Consider the following 20918-nt stretch of genomic DNA (forward strand, 5'->3'; position numbering starts at 1 on the left):
ATGGCATAATGAAGTAGTATTCTAAAGATCTCCTAAATATAAATGATTAACAATAAATATATACATACCTTCCTGGCATTTCTTCTGTTAATTAGCTGAACACGTTCTTCTCCAGTAAGACTATTAACATCGAGTTTATTAGGGTTTCTGCAGCGATGCCTTTTTTGTTTGGGCCTCCCTTCATGGAGCTGCACTCTCTAAAACATACCACATATAACCGAAGAGACAGCTTCAAAATCTTTACTTGTGCAAATAGTACAAAAGAGCTGATCCAAGTAATTTAATTCTGTAATACTGAAGATACATATATACAGGACTATTATATACTGAAGATACATATATTTTACCTTCAGTTTATATATGTTATATATATACATAAATAATATTAAAGAATTTACCCCTTCGTTGCACTTTAAAAATACTTTAAATATTTTTATATTTAATACCGTTGACCCTTGAACCACATGGGGATCAGGGGTGCTGCCGTGCATACTCGAAAATCCACATACAACTCTTGATTCCCCCAAAACTTAACTGGTAATAGCCTACTGTTGACCAGAAGCCTTTCTGATAATATAAACAGTTGATTAACACATATTTAGCATGTTATATTTATATCATATCCTGTATTCTTACAACAAAGTAGGCTCAAGGAAAGAAAATGTTATTAAGAAAATCGTAATGAAGAGAAAATACATTTTCAGTACTGTACTGTAAAAAATCCACATGTAAGTGGACCCACACAGTTCAAACTCAAGTGTTGTTCAAGGGTCATCGAATAAAAATATTAAATATGACTTTAAGAAATATTATGTAAATCTTTTCCTCAAATTATGTATCTAAACAAATACTCAAGGCCATCATATGAACAAAACACTATCATTCTGTGTGCATCCTGAAATGAGATCTTTCCTTAAGCTCTGACAGATCACATGTTCCTAGTGTCGTTTGAGGGAGTTACTGACAATGCTGGAGCAGCCTCCTCTAAATTGTACAATTCTTTACTTTTTCTCCTGATAAATTTCATCTGAAACATCAGATTTCTGTTCTGTGCTGACAAACCTATGTTTGTGCCAGTTGTGGCTTTCCTCTTCTCTTCATCTCACTAATAGTCGTTCTTATCTCTCCTCAAGTAATCATCACGATATTAAAAGGTATTATTCTTATATTTTACGAATGGGAACCAAGGCTTGGAGAGGTTACCTTCCTCAAGGTCACGCAACCAGCAAGTGGTAATATCTGGCAATGAAACTCTTTCCATCAAACTATACTGCTTACCTCTACGATTTAACAAAGCAGGCCTTGATGTTTGTAGCTATTTCGGGCCAATGCTCAAACTCTTCAGCATGGCAGACCCATCCTTTCACAGCCTGGACCTAAATTCACCTCTTCTATCCAGTTACTATAACTCCACTCATTCCCTCACACACCCTACAATATCGAACTGACCGCTGTTTTATGCACATGCCTTCAAGTCCCATCCTTTTTAACTCTTCATACTTGTTTTACAGAGCTTAGCCTAGCCTCCCTCGTGGTAACCTGGTCAAATGCCTATTTATTCTTTATCATCCACCGGTCATATATGTCGTCTCTATTTTCCTTCCATATTTCCCCAGATACTTGGCCTAGGCAGAGTGGTTCATTATTCTTTTATCTGTTTCCATGGCACCCTACACATACCCCTGTTATTATAGATCTATATCATGTTATAATTATTTAGCTAGAGAGATGCCCCAATAGAGTGTGAGAGCTAAGAAAGCAGTAACATGAAATATCCTTCAGAAACCAAAACTAATTATTATCTCGTATTATCACGACAAATGCTGTTTTAAAAAAAGTATCCTTCAGAAATCAAACTATTATCTTGTATTCTTTATCACAACAAATGCTGTTTTAAAATCTTAATATTATATAATGTTGCCTAAAAATTATGATAAAAAGTTAGTATTTGTGGTGAAAATGATGAATGGCTTGTAAGTTTAAAAAATTAATAAAGATTCTTTTGCAGTGATGAGAAAAAGACAGGAGAATCCCTTACAGACTACAGTGGAAGTGCCACAAGGGCAAGAACTTTATATTGTTCATGGTTTTATCCTCCATCCCTTAAAAGAGGACTAGCACACAGTAGTTACTCAACAGGAATCTACTGACTAAACAAATGTTATTTTCTAACATGTTAAGTTATAGGTTTAAACTAATGATTCTCATTATTGTTGGAATTGCGGTATTCGTTCTATGCTTACTCATCATATTTAGTGAAAACCCCTCCCCTCATAATTATAAAAGCTTTATTTGGTTTAAAAATCAAGAGTAATTAAAGTTTATTTGAGAATTAGTGGCATCCTTAGAGAAGACTAGGGATATGAAAGGCATCTGAAAGCCAAGCCCAAGGCAGTCTGTTTTAGACTACCAGGTTATTTCCTGGTGTCAGTAACAGCGATGTAAAATTCTAGATGAAGTACACATTACAGACACAAAGACCACTGTAGGGACTGGAGTGCGGAGATTTTGTGGTTCCTTTTTGCAAAAAAGCAACAAGGTATTTTTTTTCTGTTAATAAAATAACAACTTTACCCTTATATAGTTTTTAGTCTTCAAAAGACTTTCAGTTTTTAATAATTGGCTCAGTAAATATTTACAGGGAGCTAGATACCATTCTATAGATCAGGAATTACGTACTAAGTCCTGGGATACAAAGGTGAATAGGACATAGTCCTTCAGAAGCTCACAGAGTACTAGACAGCTTCGCTGGGTTCTCCGTCCGAGTGAAGGCAGATACAATAGGCCTGCCACCTTCACTGTATGGGGGATCTGATGCAAATTTGGTATATCAGCATCTGATAGTAAAGTATTGCAAAATGAAATAATAGATTTCTGTGAGTAAGAAAGCCATATGCCTATAAGGTAGTGAGCACAAGGTATCTCAGGAGATAAAAAATGCAAATGAACTTTAACACTTCTCACTCTGATTAGTGTAAACTCAATGTGCGTCTTCAGACCATGACACTGTACTGTAATAGCTTGAAGAAAAGCTTAGGAGTAGTAGTTTGGGCACTGGACTTAACACTGTGTGCCCTGGACTATTTACTTCAAATTTCAGTGTTTTAATTTATCTAGAAAATAGTTACAATGATGCCATTCTGATAAAGATGTCAGGAGTGTTATATGAGATAACATACGTTAAGTGCCAAGTATCATGCCCGGCACACAGCTAAGTCTCAATAAATGTTTAATATGATCGTTAGTATTTTAAAGTAAACTCCCTGAGGAAATTTTATACCTTTACAAACTGGGTCGAACATAGTACTCTGTATATTGGAGGTGATTTTTATTATTAAATGCAGAATAGAAAAATGGAAATGGCACTGTGTTGTATCGTGGGAAAAAGGGTCATTACTTTTTTCTGCTCATTTTCCTTACTCTTGGGCAGAACACATATTTACGTAAGTGGGTAAAAATGTATGCTTCATGATTATGGATTTGAAAAACCACATAAATAAAATATATTAAGATTTGTAAGGCATCACCTACAGGAATAAAAGCTCCTAAATCTTCCACATAACCTGGGTGCTCCTTAAGCCATTTTTCCAAATCCTTTCTCTTTGGCGCGTCATCGCCTGCAAGTCTTGTCCCATCTTTGAGGTTAATAACCGGAACTGGACTTTCTGTATCAGGAATTCCTTGAGGTTGAGTATAGGACAGTGCTGGATTTATCCCTGTAGAAATCTGTGAGGTGGTTAAACCTAAAGTAACCTGTAGAAAAACAACCAAGTGAAAATTATATTTCTATGCTTTATCATTCGATTTTTGGTCCAGTGAAGCAAATCTTTTTGAAGAGGAAAAAAGTTGTTTAAAATTCTGCTAAATTTTTCAAATTTAAAATTTTCATGAATCTTGGTCAGTGCTGGATTCCTCTGAGATATAATCCAGAAGTACAATCTAATTTCCTAATTAATATTTTTACTCTGTAAGACATTCGCAAAACAGCAATATACATATTTACTAGGACTGAATTTTGGACTCAAGGATCAGTAGATTTTACTTACATGGTTAGGTGGTTTATTTCTGTTAAAAAAGAGGATGTCAACACCTTCTACATTCTTCCTCCTTCCCCGCCTTTTTTTGACTACAGGCTGGTTGTCTAATCTAACTCCATTGGCACCAAGGGTTGACTGAATGGAAGTACCTAATCAAATAAAAACATGCAAAATGGTGATCAAAATCTAGATCTTAAGCAAATTAAAAGTAGTCATTTTTCTAAATATATGAAAGTGTTAGTTCTTAATTTTACATACTCTAAATCCAGCAATTTGGGGGCTAAAAACACCCCCATTCCTCATTTAAAAACGTGGAGAACTATAAGCAAGTTTTTGACTGGTCTCTTCAAGTTATTTACCCTGATATTCACACATCTTATCTTCCCCCTTTAGAGGAAGAAGCATGTCTTTCTCATATACAAGACAAATCCTTCCTTCTTCTTTGAATCCATTAATTCCTACCTTTTCTGAAAGCTTGTTTTTTCAACTATCTTTACTTTCTTGTGCCATAATATCTTATTCTAGAGTCTTCTCCTCAACTTAAAAACATGGCCTAACTCAAACAAAAAATAAGCCTCTTTCAGCCTTTTTATAACTTTCGAAACTTTTGAAAGGTTGGTGTTTGTTGTGTTCCTCCTTCTTTACGACCAACGTATTCCTCAATGTCCTATAGTCTGGTCCCGTGCCAACCTTCTTAAGGTATTTTAGGATCAGCACTAACTTTTTAGTTGCCAAGTCAAACTGACCTTTATCATTCCTCATTTCAGTAGACTCTCAATAAAAATGTAGGTAAGAGGTATGAATGAAACAGTTCCATGCACTCAGCCATTTTTTCCAATGAATAAATATTTATCAAATAGCTTATACGTAGCTATGAGGTATTATGATGGTTCAAAGATGAGTTAAATGCAGTTCCTGTCCTCAAAAAGTACATAATCCAGAACTCTCTTGTTAAAAGAAAATATTGGGGTGCCTGGGTGGCACAGACGGTTAAGCTCTGACTCTTGGTTTCGGGTCAGGTCGTGATCTCAGGGTGGTGAGACTGGGCCCCATGTCGGACTCTGTGCTCAGAGTGGAGTCTGCTTAAGACAATCTCTCCCTCTCCCTCTGCCCCTCCCCACTGCTGTCTCTCTCTCTCTAAAATAAATAAATCTTAAGAAAAAAGAAAATGTTAAGGATGAGATTTTTTTTTAAATAGTTCACAGTTTATAGTGAGAAATGTTTTCAATCATTCAAGGAGAATTTTTAGAGCAAGTCCAGTATATACCTGAATAAGGAGTTGCCCTTTGGCTGGTCATGTAACCTTACGGGGGCCACTTATATTCACCACATCTCAGTTTCAAAATGGTACCTTAATTCATATGGTAAGGAATAGCTAGTTACAATGATTAAAAACGATGTTTGCATATAAAAGCACAAAAGGAATGTGACATAACTTCTTAATTTTTATTTATTTTTGTCTTTAAAAAATTGTTTTATTATTAACATATAATGTATTATTTGTTTCAGGGGTACAGTTCTGTGATTCATCAGTCTTCCACAAAACACAGCACTCACCACAACACACACCCTCCATCACCCAGGCACCTCATCCCCCCACCCCCCTCCCCTCCAGCAACCCTCAGTTTGTTTCCTGAGATTAACAGTCTCTTATGGTTTGTCTCCCTCTCTGGTTTCGTCTTGTTTCATTTTTTCCTCCCTTTCCCTATGACCCTCTGCCTAGGAATGTGACATAACTTTATAAAAAAAGAAAAGCTTTCATTATCTACAAAGTGAATTTCATTATAACCAGATTAACAAAATATTATAAATATGATTTGAAAATACTTTCACTGTAGTACATTTTAGGTATAATAATAAACCAGCTTTCCCAAAGTATCATTTTTTAGAAGTACCATTCTATTTTATAAGAAGTTCTCATGGTTTCTTATTCTAATATGAATGAAATGGCTTACATCAGCCCCTTTCCCCAACCCCAATCCCTGTCCCAGCTGTTTTCACATTGTCTATAATCTGGATTCACCTTTTCTAAGCAGGCTCTGCTTTCATACAAATCTCTCTCCAGTAGGAATTTACACACTAGCGAGGTCAGTCTTATCACAAAGTCTACTATCAAGTCTCTGGTCCATGCTGTTCCCTGCCCCTTTCCCCCTTCCCATGGATGTCACTTTCCAGAAAGACCATTACCTGATCTTCCTCTTATAAATCCTGTTCAATTCTACCTCTTTCAGAGGACTTTGCCTAAGTTTCTAGACAGTAGTGACTTCCCTCTTCTCCCGTATTTTTTAACTATAATGTGCTGTGTAGCAAAACATATTATCTTGTTTTTTTAATGACTTGTCTAATATTTTAACATGTAGGCCTTGGTCTACCAAGCAACTGAAAGGCAGACAGTGTCTTACATTACTTTTTACTTTCCCTTTACTGCTATTCCAATGGTATATAAAAAAGTACTTAATATAATTATCTCTGGAAAAACAATTGTATACACACCAAAGTGTACATTTATAAACATACCCTATTTGGCCTTTCATAAACATAATTCTATTTGGCCAGTCAGATACTATCGTGATTGTCTGTCTTTCTTTTCCTTTTTTAAGATTTTATTTATTTATTTGACAGAGAGACAGTGAGAGAGGGAACACAAGCAAAGGGAGTGGGAGAGGGAGAAGCAGGCTTCCCACTGAGCAGGGAGCCCCGTGTGGGGCTCAATCCCAGGACCCTGGGATCATGACCTGAGCCGAAGGCAGACGCTTAATGACTTAGCCACCCAGGCGCCCCCATTACTGATTTATTTTAAGCTAGAATCCAAAATGGAAAATTTAACCTATCTATTCTATAAAGCTTGTATTGCATTTATCTTAGATGTAATTATAGCAATATTAAAAATAGCTTCTTTTGGGGTGCTTGGGTGGCTCAGTCGTTAAGCGGCTGCCTTCGGCTCAGGTCAGGATCCCAGGGTCCTGGGATCGAGCCCCGCATCGGGGTCCCTGCTTGGCTGGGAGGCCTGCTTCTCCCTCTCCCACTCCCCCTGCTTGTGTTCCCTCTTGCTTTCTCTCTCTCTGTGTCAAATAAATAGATAAGTCAAAACCTTAAAAGAAAAAAAAAAAAGAAACATTAAAAAAAAAGTTTCTTTTCGTCGAATGCCTACTAGGTGCCATACACTGAGCTAGGTTTAACAAATGTTTTCTTAAATCATCAAAAACAAAACAACAAAAACATAGAGGTATTATTAAGCCTATTTTATAAATGAGATCAGAAGCTTTAAGTTACTGGCCCAATGTCACAGCCAGTATATGACAAAATTCAACCCCAGGTTGTTTGGCGGTTCTATTATCATCCTCTGTTCACTATTCTAGGAGTTTCTGGAATGGGTTCTTTAGTTTTGTCCTACTGTAATTTATGCTGTTTTACTATTCCCTTCATTAATTAAATTACATCACAACTTGTATCTTTACTTGAAACTTTTGGATAAAATTCAGAGGGTACCCACATAAACATAAAAAGGGCTTAGGCTTTGGGATATTAATAACTATAATAATAGCATTTATTCAGTATCTAATTCTAAAACCTGTGAGGTTTTAGATTTTAACATCGGTTAAATTTTAACATCGGTTTAGCATCTAATTAAGTGCCATGCTCCATAGTAGCCGCTCTACATATATTATTTAACCCACCCAGCAATGCTACCTTTCTCCTCCCCCAACTGCTCGTTTCACAGACAAGAAAAGTAAGGCAAAAAATTGTTAACAGGTTTCCTAAGAGTCGTGTTGGAAGACAAATCTAGATTTCACGTTTGCAATAATTAAGATGGATGAACTATAATGCTTAGATAATAACTCTATCTGGTTAATGTTTAAGGCTTTTAAATATCTTATATTACTGCAGACTGTGTTACAATTACTGCTTGTACTATTAAAGATAATATTATTTACCCAAGAGTTACTTAAAGGTGAAGGCTGTACAACCTTCAGCTGCAATAGCAATGAAATGTTCAAATGATAGAAGTGTCAATCCCATTTTATAATGGAGTTATCAGAGTACAAGCAGTGGTATTTCTTATTTTTTTAAAATTTTATTTCCATTCGATTCATTAACATATAGTGTATTAGTTTCACAGGCAGAGTTCAGTGATTATCAGTTGCATATAATACCCAGTGCTCATTACATTACATGCCCTCCTTAATGCCCATCACCCATTTACCCCATCCTCCTACACTCTCCCCTTTTTTAAGATTTTATTTATTTATTTGAGAGAGAGAGAGAGAGAGAGAGAGAGAGAGAGAGCACTCAAGCATACGAGCAGGGGGAGAGGGAGAGGCAGGCTCCCCGCTGAGCAGGGAGCCTGATGTGGGACTTGATCCCAGAGATCATGACCTGAGCCAAAGGCAGATGCTTAACCGACTGAACCACCCAGATGTGCCCCCTCCCATTTTCTTATAAAAAAACCAGAGCTCCCTAAATACAATACTGTCAATGAAAAGCATGGTTTGGGGAAGTTATACTTCAGTGACAGAAGCATGGCTGATTCATATTTGAACTGCAAAGCTACACATGTCTGAAAGTCCAGTAACTGGAGAATTACAAAGAATGGTTAATGAATCTGTAAGAGACCAAAGTAATGCTGATGATACTAATTTATAATCTAATTGTAATTTATAATTAAAAAGTCACAGTAGCAGCAATTGGGCATAACTACCAATTTAACACTTATAATAAAGCATTATGTTCCCCAATCCTAGGAATTCCACACACCGTGCACATGCACAACAGGAGTTCTGAAATGTTTTTAAATACTACATGGCAACCAGATTTAGTAAATACTGAAACACATTCCTTAGCCTTATGTAAATGGAAGGTATGATGGAAATTCAAGTCATTAATCAACTTGCACTTTTTAAAGATTCAGCTGATCCTGAGTAAAATTCTCAACTTTTGATATTACGGTTTATAAAAGGGACACAGACAAATTAAGGCACATTAGACCAAGATCAACAAAACAAGCTTCTTATCGATTCCTCAATGCCTATAGAGCACACAACTCATGGCTCCAATTTGGTATTTAATAAATACTGTTGATTCAAAGTGTCAAAATGTTAGAAGAGATACAGTCCCAAAAGGAGGAGATATGATCGTTGCTTTCAAAATGTTAAGATTATCATGTAGACATGGGAATAGGCTGAATCTGTGATGGCTTTAAAGACACAATTTCAGTCATTAAGAAAAACCAACTGCAGGTAAAATTTGCTTCCAAATAAGAAGGAATTTTGTGATAATCAGAGCTGCCCAGTAATAAAAAGGGCTGTTTTAGGTCAGAACAATCTTTTCTTGCAAATATTCCATGAGAATGAAGGATTATCTTTCAGGGATTAGTTATAACAATTCCTGGATCCTGTAGATGACTGAACTATACTATCTCCAAAGTCTTTCTAGAACTTCTCATTTTAACTTCCTCTACTAATCACCACTAATTTGTGATTTAGGTGTCTGCCTTTACATTCACAATCTGCTTTCATGTTGATATGCTCTTTGAACTTGTATCTGCATAAAACTACTTGACAGAGTATTTCCACCCAGATATTTAGGACCCCAAAATAAAATTGCACCCTGCTTTAAAATGTCACGTTAAAAGCCCCACCAGGTACTGATTAAGACCTAAATATCGAAAATTATATTATATATATATACATATATATATATGAACAGGAATAAGTAAAAGAGAATTTGGGAATGACAGCAGGAGTATTTCATGCCAAGGCAGTTACTACCGTCATAGTCACCTGACACGGGCATGGATTTGGGGAAACTGGCGAGGCTGGTCTCTGATGCGCTCTGCAGATCCCGGAGCCGAGCCAGGTACTGCTGCTGCCCCAGGGCACCGTCTTCACCCTCGAACGGTCTTTTCTGAGCATGCCCTTGCTTCTGAAATGTCAACTTCAAACCACCTTCCTGTTAACAAACACCATTATCAAGAAAGGAAAAATTAAAAAACTCATTTCAGTTATTAAGAGAATTTTTTTACTTAGAAAAAGTGAAGTAAAAACCCTGAAACATTAATCAAGTTCTCTGCTTATTCTGAAATCAACTAATGAAAAAAAATCAACCCACTTCTATAATGAATATTAAGTTTTCTTTCTTAAGAGAAAAAAATCCAGGTACTATATACACTTTTCTGAGCAAGACAAAGCTTTTTGTGTAACTAGTACATTGTTAACACTATCAGCTTCGGACATACATCTCTAAGTACATTATTCAAATGACATTTCACAGGATGTTACCTATATTAGACATGGAGTAATCCATTTAGCTTCAAAAATCATACTGAAAAATGAAATGTTACTGATAACAGGGCATGCTAAATGTTTAAAAGAGGAAGTGCACGGACATACCATTTAAATATTATATAAAAGAACCAAAACAATTAGAATTTGTCAGACTGTTTAAGAAAAGCATTCTTGATCGGCAGAAGGACTATTTTCAGAAGTACAGGTAGAGAAACATATTAAATGATGATCCTTCTAGTAGAATATTCAAGTTTAATAACCTGGATATCAAAAAGAAAACAATCCAAATACCAGAAAACAAGTATGTGAAGGAAGTAAGAGTGAGGGCAGGCAGCCACTTGCAGAAAAAGCATGCTGCACACGTAATCGCAATCGGGTCCTAGGGCAATAAAAATAAACATACGTCTTTGATTTTCACTGTAAACTCCTTTTCTCGTACATGCTTCTTCACCTTTGACATCTGTGTTGACTGATCGTGTTCTTCTTTAACACCGGCACCTGGGGGAGTGGGTACACTGGGTTCACTATATTCTGTAGCTGCACCAGGGCTGTCCAGCAGTTTTGTGGTATAGAAAGAAGCCACTGTGTTGGCATCATAACTTCTTCTAGCTGAAGGCCACTTCCCTTTCAGCACTGTTTGACAAATACTGTCCAGCCGGTTGATCATCACGCGGTCCTGGAAGAGCATGCCACATCAAAGTGTGATGTTAACAATCAGGCCAGACCTTTGGAGATGAAATGGCTCAGGGCCTTGATGGATTTAACCCCGGTACAACATATGTGTATTTGGTATGTATGCATATTCGCACACCCATATCATAAATCTGTAAGAATTCATGTACAAATTTCCACTGGAGTTCAAAAATATTTATGATATAATCTTTAGTTATTGTTATAGCACACAAGTAATACAGGTTCTTTGTAAAAAAGGTAGTTCTAGTCTAGCCATATACAGAAAGAAGGATTGTATTAATCCAATCTGAACTTCTACCACTGAAAGCATATGTACCTAAGTGAACTTTTTTCTTTTTTTTCCAAAGATTTAATTTATTTATTTGACAGAGAGAGACACAGCGAGAGGGAACACAAGCAGGAGGAGTGGGAGATGGAGAAGCAGGCTTCCTGCCAAGCAGGGAGCCCGATGTGGGGCTCGATCCCAGGACCCTAGGACCATGACCTGAGCCGGAGGCAGATGCTCAATGACTGAGCCACCCACTGGCGCCCCAGTGAACTTTTTTTTTCTAAGTCACCAATGACTAAGTAAGTTTCTCCAAGGAGACTCAGCTCAAAGCATGTATTTCATAACTTGTACGCGAACCTAAGCGTTCATTATCTCTTATTCTAAATATTCTAAGGTTAGGTTGAGAAACATACATATTCCAGTACACCTATTTACTTATACCAGTTGATACTTTTGAGGCTAACACCAAAATGCCGCCCTATGTTTTATGGTGACCTATTTTTCCGTAGGAGAAGAGTATCTACCATTAAAGCAACAAGAAAAATACTCAAAAAATGATCTGTTCCAGCAGGACATTATTCATTTACCTTTGGCCAATATGAAGCTGCTAGCATGTATCCACCTTGTAAGATGTAAGAGGACTCTGGCGTCCCGTTGTTCATCTGGAAACTATCCTGGGTCTCATCCTGGGTAGTGCTCAGTGATGCGACACTTTCTTCATCATAGGCTTTCACGTGAGGGGTACCTTCTGCTAAGAACAATTATGACTGTTTCAAAAAAACTGCATAAAACAAGTTTATATATACTTTTCAAAACTTACATAATTACTCAGATATATTTAAAAAGGAAAAAGTTAGAAGTAAAAACAAATGGTAAAAAAAAAAAGGAAAAAATTCACCTAGAATAAAAGTATTCGTTGTTTAAAAAATTATCATGAAAGCAAAATAAGTGGCGTTAAGGAGTTTGAGGGGAAAGGGTTAACAAAACATCCCTTTCTGCATGAAAATGTGACCCTCAGTAAACTCTGTCGGTCTGCTTCCTGGAAACAGATAAACTCCTGACTGATCAATTGCATTTGGACTGGGAGGACCATAGATACCTGGAGGGTATACTGACATTCTCTGAGGAGGGGACTCCTATAATGGGGCATATCCTTGTGGTCACCCTGAAACTTATGTCCCTAGAGTTGTTACAAGAGACTTTGGCTCCTGTGGGCTAATGAGGTTCCCTAGGCAAGAACGGCTCCTGCGCCCACTCCATGTTAACCCATTTCCTTGCATGTGAACTGTGGGCTGCGGTGAGCACACTCAGGAGAGGGCCGCTGGACACTACTGTGCTGGCGAGCTGTAGTTCCTATCCTGTAGTGCTGAGCAGACAGCTGCCAAGCAGGGCCTATGATACTATTGTCGGTCTGACCGCTTAATCTAAAAATCCTGGTGGCGGTTATAGAATATAATCCTGATTTGTTTACTGATCAACTTGTTCAGAGAAAAACGTAACGCGCAATTGAAGGTGATCACAAAGAACTAAAATTATTGTGTAAAATGCCTAATTTCTGTCTGAAGAACCCATTTTGCAATGCCTTGAGTACTGAATACGGAGTGTGTACCAGGAATTCTAGTTTCTTTCTCACTAGTGCTTCTCTAAGCAAATCTGTGAATATGAGATATCAGTCAACAATTTTAAACATGCTGAAGTTATCTGAACCAAATGCTCTTCATTTTCACTTGGAATGTCTTAAAACAGCAAAAGCACTTTGTGCATATACCTCGCTTCTGGACTTCTTCTTCTTCACTGTCACTCTCTTCTGATGAAGATGAAGAGGATGATGACGAGGAAGAGGATGAGGATGAGGATGAAGACGAAGCTGAGGAACAAGAGGAGGATGAAGAAGAGCTAGAGCCCGATCGAGAGTGGGAACAAGAGGAGGAGGAAGACGAGGAAGAAGATGATCTGGAAGAACAGGATGATCTCTCCGAATCAGAGTCAGACTCAGAACTAGATTCGGATCCTCTTTTGTGGACTCGCTGTTTCTTAGAAGCTGGGTTCGGAGTTAGGGGTTCTGTTCTGGCTGCAACCATGCGTCTGTCTGTTTCACCTTTTCCACCAGATCTCTGGTCTCCAGGGGCCTGTGGTAAAACACCGTTCTTTGGACTTACAGGCTCAGACTTTATTAGTGTCCTGGTTTCCTCAGAAGACATAGATTCTTCTTCAGAAGACTGAGGCTCCTCTTTAAGATTTTCACTTTTAACTTTCATATCCTCTAGAATAATACCTTTAGCATCTAGGAGCCTAGGCAGAGAGGTAAGTGGAGAAGCAGAAAGTGCTACTTGATATTGCTGTAAAAGTGGGGTAGAAGTCCTCGAATGAGCCATCTTACTTTGACTGTAGTTCCTCTGAGCTGCCATAAAGGAGAGTTCAGGATCACGAAGAATGTGATAGTCTGTTCGGCTCACCCCATGTTTAGCGGCTCCGATGAGCAAGTCCCTATCATGAGGGCCACATTCCCACCAGACTGGTAAGTCTGGATTTGGATGGCAAAGCTTCAAGCGCTCAAACAATTGTGGGTGCCGGAGGGCCTGTTCCCGTACTTTCCTTAGAAGTTCAATACGGTACAAAGTCCTAGAAGCACGCTCTTCTGTGATTGGCTGGATAAAAATATTTGGATCCACCAATTCTATGTAAAATGAGAACAAAAACATTAACCTCAAAAACCTTTGTTACAGATTTAAAACAAGTAATGCACCTTCTAAAATGTACCTCTACTCAGTATCATTGCGTAGCTTCCAGAATTTTTAAATATTTTTATATGAGGAAAAATAGAAATTTTAAAAAGAAGCACCAAAATCCATACATATAATAGATAACACTGGATCTTCTGAAAGTAAGTAAAACATAACATTTTTTTAGAAGCATGTGAATACAAGAATTTTAAAAACTCCCTATGAGCTGTCTTGACTAATCTATGCCTTAATCAAAAAGAAAAACACTTACTTGAACTCATTTATAAATACAAATTAAAACTGTAAATCATACCTCATAAACAAAAAGAAGTCCACATATCCCTACTGCACCAAGGTAACTCGGTGCATTACAGTGAACTCACAGGAACACCAAAGGCTTCCTTAAAATTTGAGGGAAATGCAAGAACATTGTCAAATGTTATGTGAAGTAATGGTTTGAGCTGGTTCAGTTTCAACGTTAGACCTTGCGATCTTCCTTTCGATGGGGTTATATCTTTGGGCAGAGATACTGGCAGTTTAGAAGTATTCAAAAAAAGATAAGGGTTTGTTGAAATAATGCAGGGGTCACTTAAAGGAGCTCATACAATTTGAGCATCAAAACAATGAGAGTATTGGGTTATAACTTATAGGATAAAATAAATATCTGAGTCCATTCGGATATGAATAAATAATTGATCAGCAGAGGAAAGCGAAGCAACAATCCTTGCTTGCAGAATTCCACAGTAAAAACTGTTACACACAAGGACCTACTCATGGATAGTTAAGTCAATGGGTGAAAGTTTGAGAAGAAACAGGACTTGTGGGGTCTCAAAGTATCTCAAGATTTCTTTTAACTTCAGGGTAAAAGACAGCAATTTTACACTGGAGAAACAGCACAAACTATCGTAACCAAGCAATCAAGGGCAACACCATCAGTGTTGGACATTCTGACATTCTGAACCTATGGTACTTTCTGAGAAGGACACACCATTTCTGTGGTACTCTTAATAAAAATGCGCAACCTCAATGCAACCATATGAAAATGTAAGACAAATCCAAATTGAGGGATTTGTGGCAAAATAACTAATCAATATATTTCTAAGATATCAGGGTCATGAAAGACGAGAAAAACTGAGGGTCTCTTACAGACTATAGAAAGCTAAGAGGAAAGACCAACCAAATAGAATGCGGGATCCTGGAATAAAAAAGGACGTCAGTGGACAAACTGGTAAGGACTGACTAAGTATTCAGTTTAGTTAATGGCACTGTACTAATGTTAATTTCCTGGTCTGATAATGATACTATAATCAGTCATGTCAGATTTTATAGTAGGGGAAGCAAAGGGAGAGATACATGGAAACTTCTATTGGTTTTTGCAACTTTTCTTAAAGTCTAAAAGTAGTTCAAAATAAACAGTTATAAAAAAAAAAGAAGAAATGGAGCAGGAAACAAGAGTGGGAGTATCCATTCTACCTCCAAGGTTTGAAGAGTTGTACAGTGCCTGACAGGTGTACACATCACATTGGCAAGGAAGTGTGGCTATTTAAGAAAGAAAAGTAGTATTTTTGCTTTCAATTTATATTATGTTTTCAAACAATTACTAGACTGTTGGACATAATACTCATTACATTGTTTGGATCTAATTATTCATTAAACAGAACTTTTGGCCTCAGGTGCTGTGAAAAATTAGACAGTAGGGGCTCTGTGACCTGAGGAAGTTTGGAAAACTGATCTAAGTAAAACTTCACTCCCATTTCCAACAAGAAAACACTATCTTTTCAATGACTATTTAGTAATTAATCCTTTCCTTTTTGTTTTAAAACTGGAGTCCAAAGTGGTTAATTTATTCACCACATTTTACATTGTTGATGGGAATTAAGAAAATAAAAAAAGAAATGAGGGCCTCTTGGCAAACATAAGTAACAGAAGACGCAATACTTTGCTTTATCTGTCTTTTTAAACCATTGTTAGCCTTACAAAAGACGTTTAAATAGACTAAAATCTACTCTGAATCATCTGGTATTTGGGTAATCAAGTGATGGGCTACTCTATTCAGTGGACTGACAACAGATCTGTTAGGACCTAAAACTAAAACAAGCAAACAAACTCATGTGGAATTTACATCCTTTTATTAGCCACTTATATTTTTACTATGAAACAGAAGTAGGAAGGCATTGGGTTTAGTAGTCAGAAATCATATTCAATGAAGAATGGAGATGGTGGCTAATAACAGCATTATCGACAGGGGTTGCTGGCAGGATGAGCTATTTCTCTGGGCCTCGAAGACAATGAAATTCAGCCCAGAACAGGGCCTTGGCTGAGCATCAGCACGTCTGAGTAGTTGTTCTTTTTCTTTTCTTTCTTTCTTTTTTTTTTTTGAAGGCTTTGGGTGATTTTTTTTTTTTCCCTACTAAAACTCTTTAAAATGTCCTTTGAGCAGAGGCCTCATTCTTCAAAAGATTATTCATGTAAATAAGCCCTCTAACACAGTTCCTATCTGATGGACTAAATACACAGGTTAGTTCTGTTCACAAGCTACCACGTATCTTCTACCTTCCCTGATCATCAGTCTAATACTGAATAACCACTGGCCATTCCTCAAAACTCAGGGTGTAACTTTATTCTTTTTAGATCTCATTTTAATAGGAGGATTAACAAACAGAGAGATCTTTGAACATAGTTTATTTACAATTCTGAAAAATTACTGATGTGAATTAGACAGTACTGAAATAAACAAGTTAGAAATTTCTGAATTTTAGTGCTTTTTGCTTCTTCGACTCAAACCAGCAAAGACAGAAATTTTATACCTACCTTCTTTGGAAGGAAGACGACAAACCCTCCGACACATAGACATGAATGCATACAAATACTTCTCCAAGCTATCATCAGTTTTCTTATGCAGCCTAGCCATAGCTCTAAATTTTGTCCAATCAAATTGGCCTCTATCAGGGTCAAATACCACTCCAAATGTAGACACCACTCTATAAAAGTCAGCTTCTTCTCTTCTTGTCCATCTATTTAGAGTCAGATTAGAGAAAAAGTCACACTGGTCACTAAAATAAATATTTATTAATGCTGAATATAAGGACTATAATAAAATTTAAACCATTTCAAGTACCCAACACTTTAAAGGATTAAGTGCAGGATACTGCCTTGCAAATACATTTAAAAATGCTAGTTGAGGGGCGCCTGGGTGGCTCAGTCCAAGCGTACAACTCTTGGATTAGGCTCTGGTCCTGATCTCATGGCCCGTGGGATTGAGCCCCGTGTTGGGCTTTGGGCTCTGTGCTCAGCAGGAGTCTGCTTGGGTATTCTCTCCCTCTACCCCTTCCCCCACTCATGCACTCATACACACTCTCTCTGTCTCAAATAAATAAATGAGTCTTTAAAAAAATGTGAGCTGACTCATCTATCCAACCATGCTTCTTTTCCTTCAGACAATAATAGTTTATTGCACATCTGCTCTGTAAGAAAATACACAGGGGATACAGATTATGTAAGACACGATGACCCTACCTTTAGGGAAAAGACAAAAAATTTCAAACCTATTTCTGGTATAAGGTAGTATGTTACAGTTTTATGTGTTATAGAAACCAAGACTTTTAGGAGAGCACAGGAAACGGGAGGACCACTTCAGACCTGAGTGATCAAGAAAGCATCATAGAAGTAAGTGGTATTTAAGATGGAACAAGGTGGAGATCAGCCTAGGAATTCTAGAAAGAGGGCACAGTATAAGCAAAGTAGGAAGTAATCTACATTTTGGGGGTATGATGAGCACTCCACATTGACAAGGATATGGCTCATATTGGGGACAGAAGGACATAGGGTTGGGGTCAGATTATGAAACACTCCATATGTTTGGCTAAAAATAGTCTCTGTTCAGTTGAAAGCTCCTAAGGATATTTTAAGAGGGTAATATTATCCTCACACACTACAGATCTCCACAGTCTAATTTATGGACACTTTTTCCTGGTTAAGTTATGGAATTGTGTGAACGAGAAAGAATGTACAAGACCTTTGAAAAACATCAACAGGCCATTTTCATCATAGTGCTACCTTAAGAAGATTAATGTAATACTGATATAGAAATAGCCTGGGAAACCAATAAAATCATATGAACCTTGCATCTGGGGGAAGAAAGTAGGAATAGAATACAAAGGATGGATTAAAAGATTGCACAGGACACACAGAAATGTGACAGTGTCTACCCTCAAAGAATTGACAACTTAGAAAGACAAGACATAGAAAGGCAAAGATCAATGTTCTTAATGACATATTAGTGTGACAATGCATAGTTTATTTGGATAAGCGCTGAGTGCAGGCAACAATAAAGTGAGCTGGACCGGTTGAGAAAAAAATTATTAGAAGAGCTAGGACAGGCGTTGAGCTCTGAAGGAGGGGCTAGGTTTGGACTGAAGAGTGGGAAGAAGGGTGTCCCAGGTGATTGGAACAATATAAGCTAGGTATTGAGTCAAGCATACATCGGACATTATGGCTGAGGGAAGAGTACTGGACAGAATTAGAAATCCATGCTGAAACTGAAGAGACTCTTGAACCGAGACTTAAGAACAAACTTTATACCTGTAGTAAATAAGGAGCCATGGACTATCATGATAAAGCTAGACTTTTAGGAAGATTAATCCAGATCTGACCAAGGGAAAATGCATACGGGAGGTTAAAGATGGCCAAGAGTTCCCGTCTTCCCACGGAGAGGTGCAATCTATTTCCCTCTCCCTTTAATCATGGCTGGCCCTATGACTTTTTTTGACCCACAGAAGAATGTGGGAGAAGTGACACTTTGTAACCCCGAGGCTGGGCCTTAAGAAATCGCAGCTTCTTCTGCCTTTGCCACTGGGAATGCTTCCTCATTCCAGTTCCCAGAGCCAACTGCCAGCCATGTGGGTGAGGCCACTTTCTCCCTCCGGCCATCTCAGCACTCCTGCCAACACCATGGGGAGCAGAAAAACCACCTGGTCAACCCATAGAATCGTGAGAAATAAAAAACTGATGTTTAAGTCACCACATTTTGGGGTGGCGGTTATTATGCTATTATAGATAACTGAAACAGTATATTTGCTGAGGTAGTAGTATTTGAAGAAGATTATGTCTAGGACATCTAAACTTAAGATGTTTAAGTTTAAGTTTAAGTCAGACTAACTAAATTCTGGTTACAATGACTGTGCTGCAAATAATACAAAAGAACAATGATATATTTTCCAGAGAACATCCAAGGACCCCGGCTTAACATGGAGGCCAGGTTATTGCAGAATATTGCTATTCTTTTCAACATACTCTATCCTTTTTAAGAAGTTAAGGCTTTTGGAAGGAGAGAAGCATGCCTGTCTTCTTAACAAGTTCTCTTGCAAAAAGGTCTACCATTTTGTCCCCCTTTGATATCAGTAGTTCCAAGGGTTCATTCTCTGTATAAAGCATAAATGGACTTGCCTTCCATACATTCTTATATTTCATAAATTTTGTAATGTAAAAATAAGGTAGAAGGGACTTTATTTCATGTACTTTAAATGTATGCTTTATTAATAATTAACCAATTAATAATTATTCAATTTATTAATAATTCTTGAGTTTGTTTTGCAACTTCATTTCTTTAGTAACTCACTGTTTATAAGCATGACAAAATAATGATTAAATATGAAGCATGGCTAGGAACTATAAAATGCAATAATCTTTGACCATATTTGTTGTATATGTGTGTGCGAGTGTATATATATATATATACGCATGTGCGTGCATGCATAAAACACTTTGCTTTGACCAACTTCTCTTCCTATATATGTTTTTCACAAAGTGAGATAATCACACTCTAACAGCCTTCTGAATAACTACATTTATACAATTATTACACTAATATTAAAAATTTAGTGCCATTGTCTTACCTCTGCTGTCTTTCTATCTTGGCTGCCATTTTAGGATTGAGAGTGGCTTCTTCGTAAAGAGGCTGCATTACACTGGCAGGCACTGAGAAAGTAGGCTGTATCTGCTGGATTTGTCTGTTTTTATTAGTACGCTGATATGCAGTGATGAGACGCCTCAAACGTGTAGTTAAAGCTGACTGAGTTGGCCAATAAATTTTATCACCTTCCATCAGTTGACCATCTATATTTAAAGAAATTCATGTCAATAATAAAAAAAAAAGCCAACTGAAAACAGAAAACAACCCTGCCCCCCAAAACTAAACAGATACTGAAATGAAACTCATAAAAACAGCAAAATTTCCTTACTTTTTAAAATCTTTTTCTTTCAATCTGATTATGTGGAAAAAAAACCCACACAGGCCAAACCTCTCATTATAAAGAAGTTTTCTTTTTACTACAGCTCTAAAAACATTACAACAAACTTAAAGAACAGCTCAAAGTAAGTAGGTCACAGTGGAATAAAGAACCACAATAGTATCTACTGAGCATCCCTTACACAGAAAATACAACTCTTGCATTTCCAGGTCTAATACATTTTACCGGCTGGCTAATACTCAAATGCCTTAAGCTTAAATGAATTAAAAGTCAAACTGAAATCCCTGAGAAGTTGAATACTATGAACTCTTTTAATTAAAGCCTTCTTCTATATTAAATCTATCTCTATGTGAGAATCAAAACATTTTACAGGTCAGTAGTGAGGAACATATATTATAAAAAATTCCCTATGACAATGCTATCACTTTTAAGCTTTTATTCACCTAATAAAATGCAGGATCTAGCTCTCTATTTCCTGGGTTTAATCTTATAATTACATATAACATAATTAAGTGGTAATCATTCACACTAAGCAAATACTACTCCTTCCTTCCTAGTCAAACTGTGAAAGGATGAGGCCCTATTCCACTTGGATGCCAGCTGGGAGTGAGTGGTACTCTGGTGACAGCATGTTTCTATCTTGATAATCAGAAGGAAGAAGAAGA

General features: G+C 37.2%; 1 protein-coding gene across 3 annotated transcripts in view; it reads right to left on the bottom strand.

Annotated features, from left to right (window-relative positions):
- Positions 1–20918, bottom strand: part of CHD9 (chromodomain helicase DNA binding protein 9) — a 169810-nt gene that overhangs the window by 8669 nt on the left and 140223 nt on the right. For 2 of the 3 annotated variants that reach the window (XM_027617213.2, XM_027617228.2), the window contains 9 exons: positions 19900–20119; positions 16817–17019; positions 13051–13959; positions 11870–12033; positions 10725–10997; positions 9818–9986; positions 4047–4186; positions 3532–3753; positions 69–197 (listed from right to left, as the gene is read on the bottom strand). In XM_027617213.2, the coding sequence (XP_027473014.1) occupies positions 69–197; positions 3532–3753; positions 4047–4186; positions 9818–9986; positions 10725–10997; positions 11870–12033; positions 13051–13959; positions 16817–17019; positions 19900–20119 (2429 nt within the window). The remainder of the gene's footprint in view (positions 1–68; positions 198–3531; positions 3754–4046; positions 4187–9817; positions 9987–10724; positions 10998–11869; positions 12034–13050; positions 13960–16816; positions 17020–19899; positions 20120–20918) is intronic. The other variant, XM_027617229.2, reaches the window with a different exon arrangement.

Source organism: Zalophus californianus, chromosome 17 (genome assembly GCF_009762305.2).
Source record: "Zalophus californianus isolate mZalCal1 chromosome 17, mZalCal1.pri.v2, whole genome shotgun sequence".
Lineage (NCBI taxonomy): Eukaryota > Metazoa > Chordata > Mammalia > Carnivora > Otariidae > Zalophus > Zalophus californianus.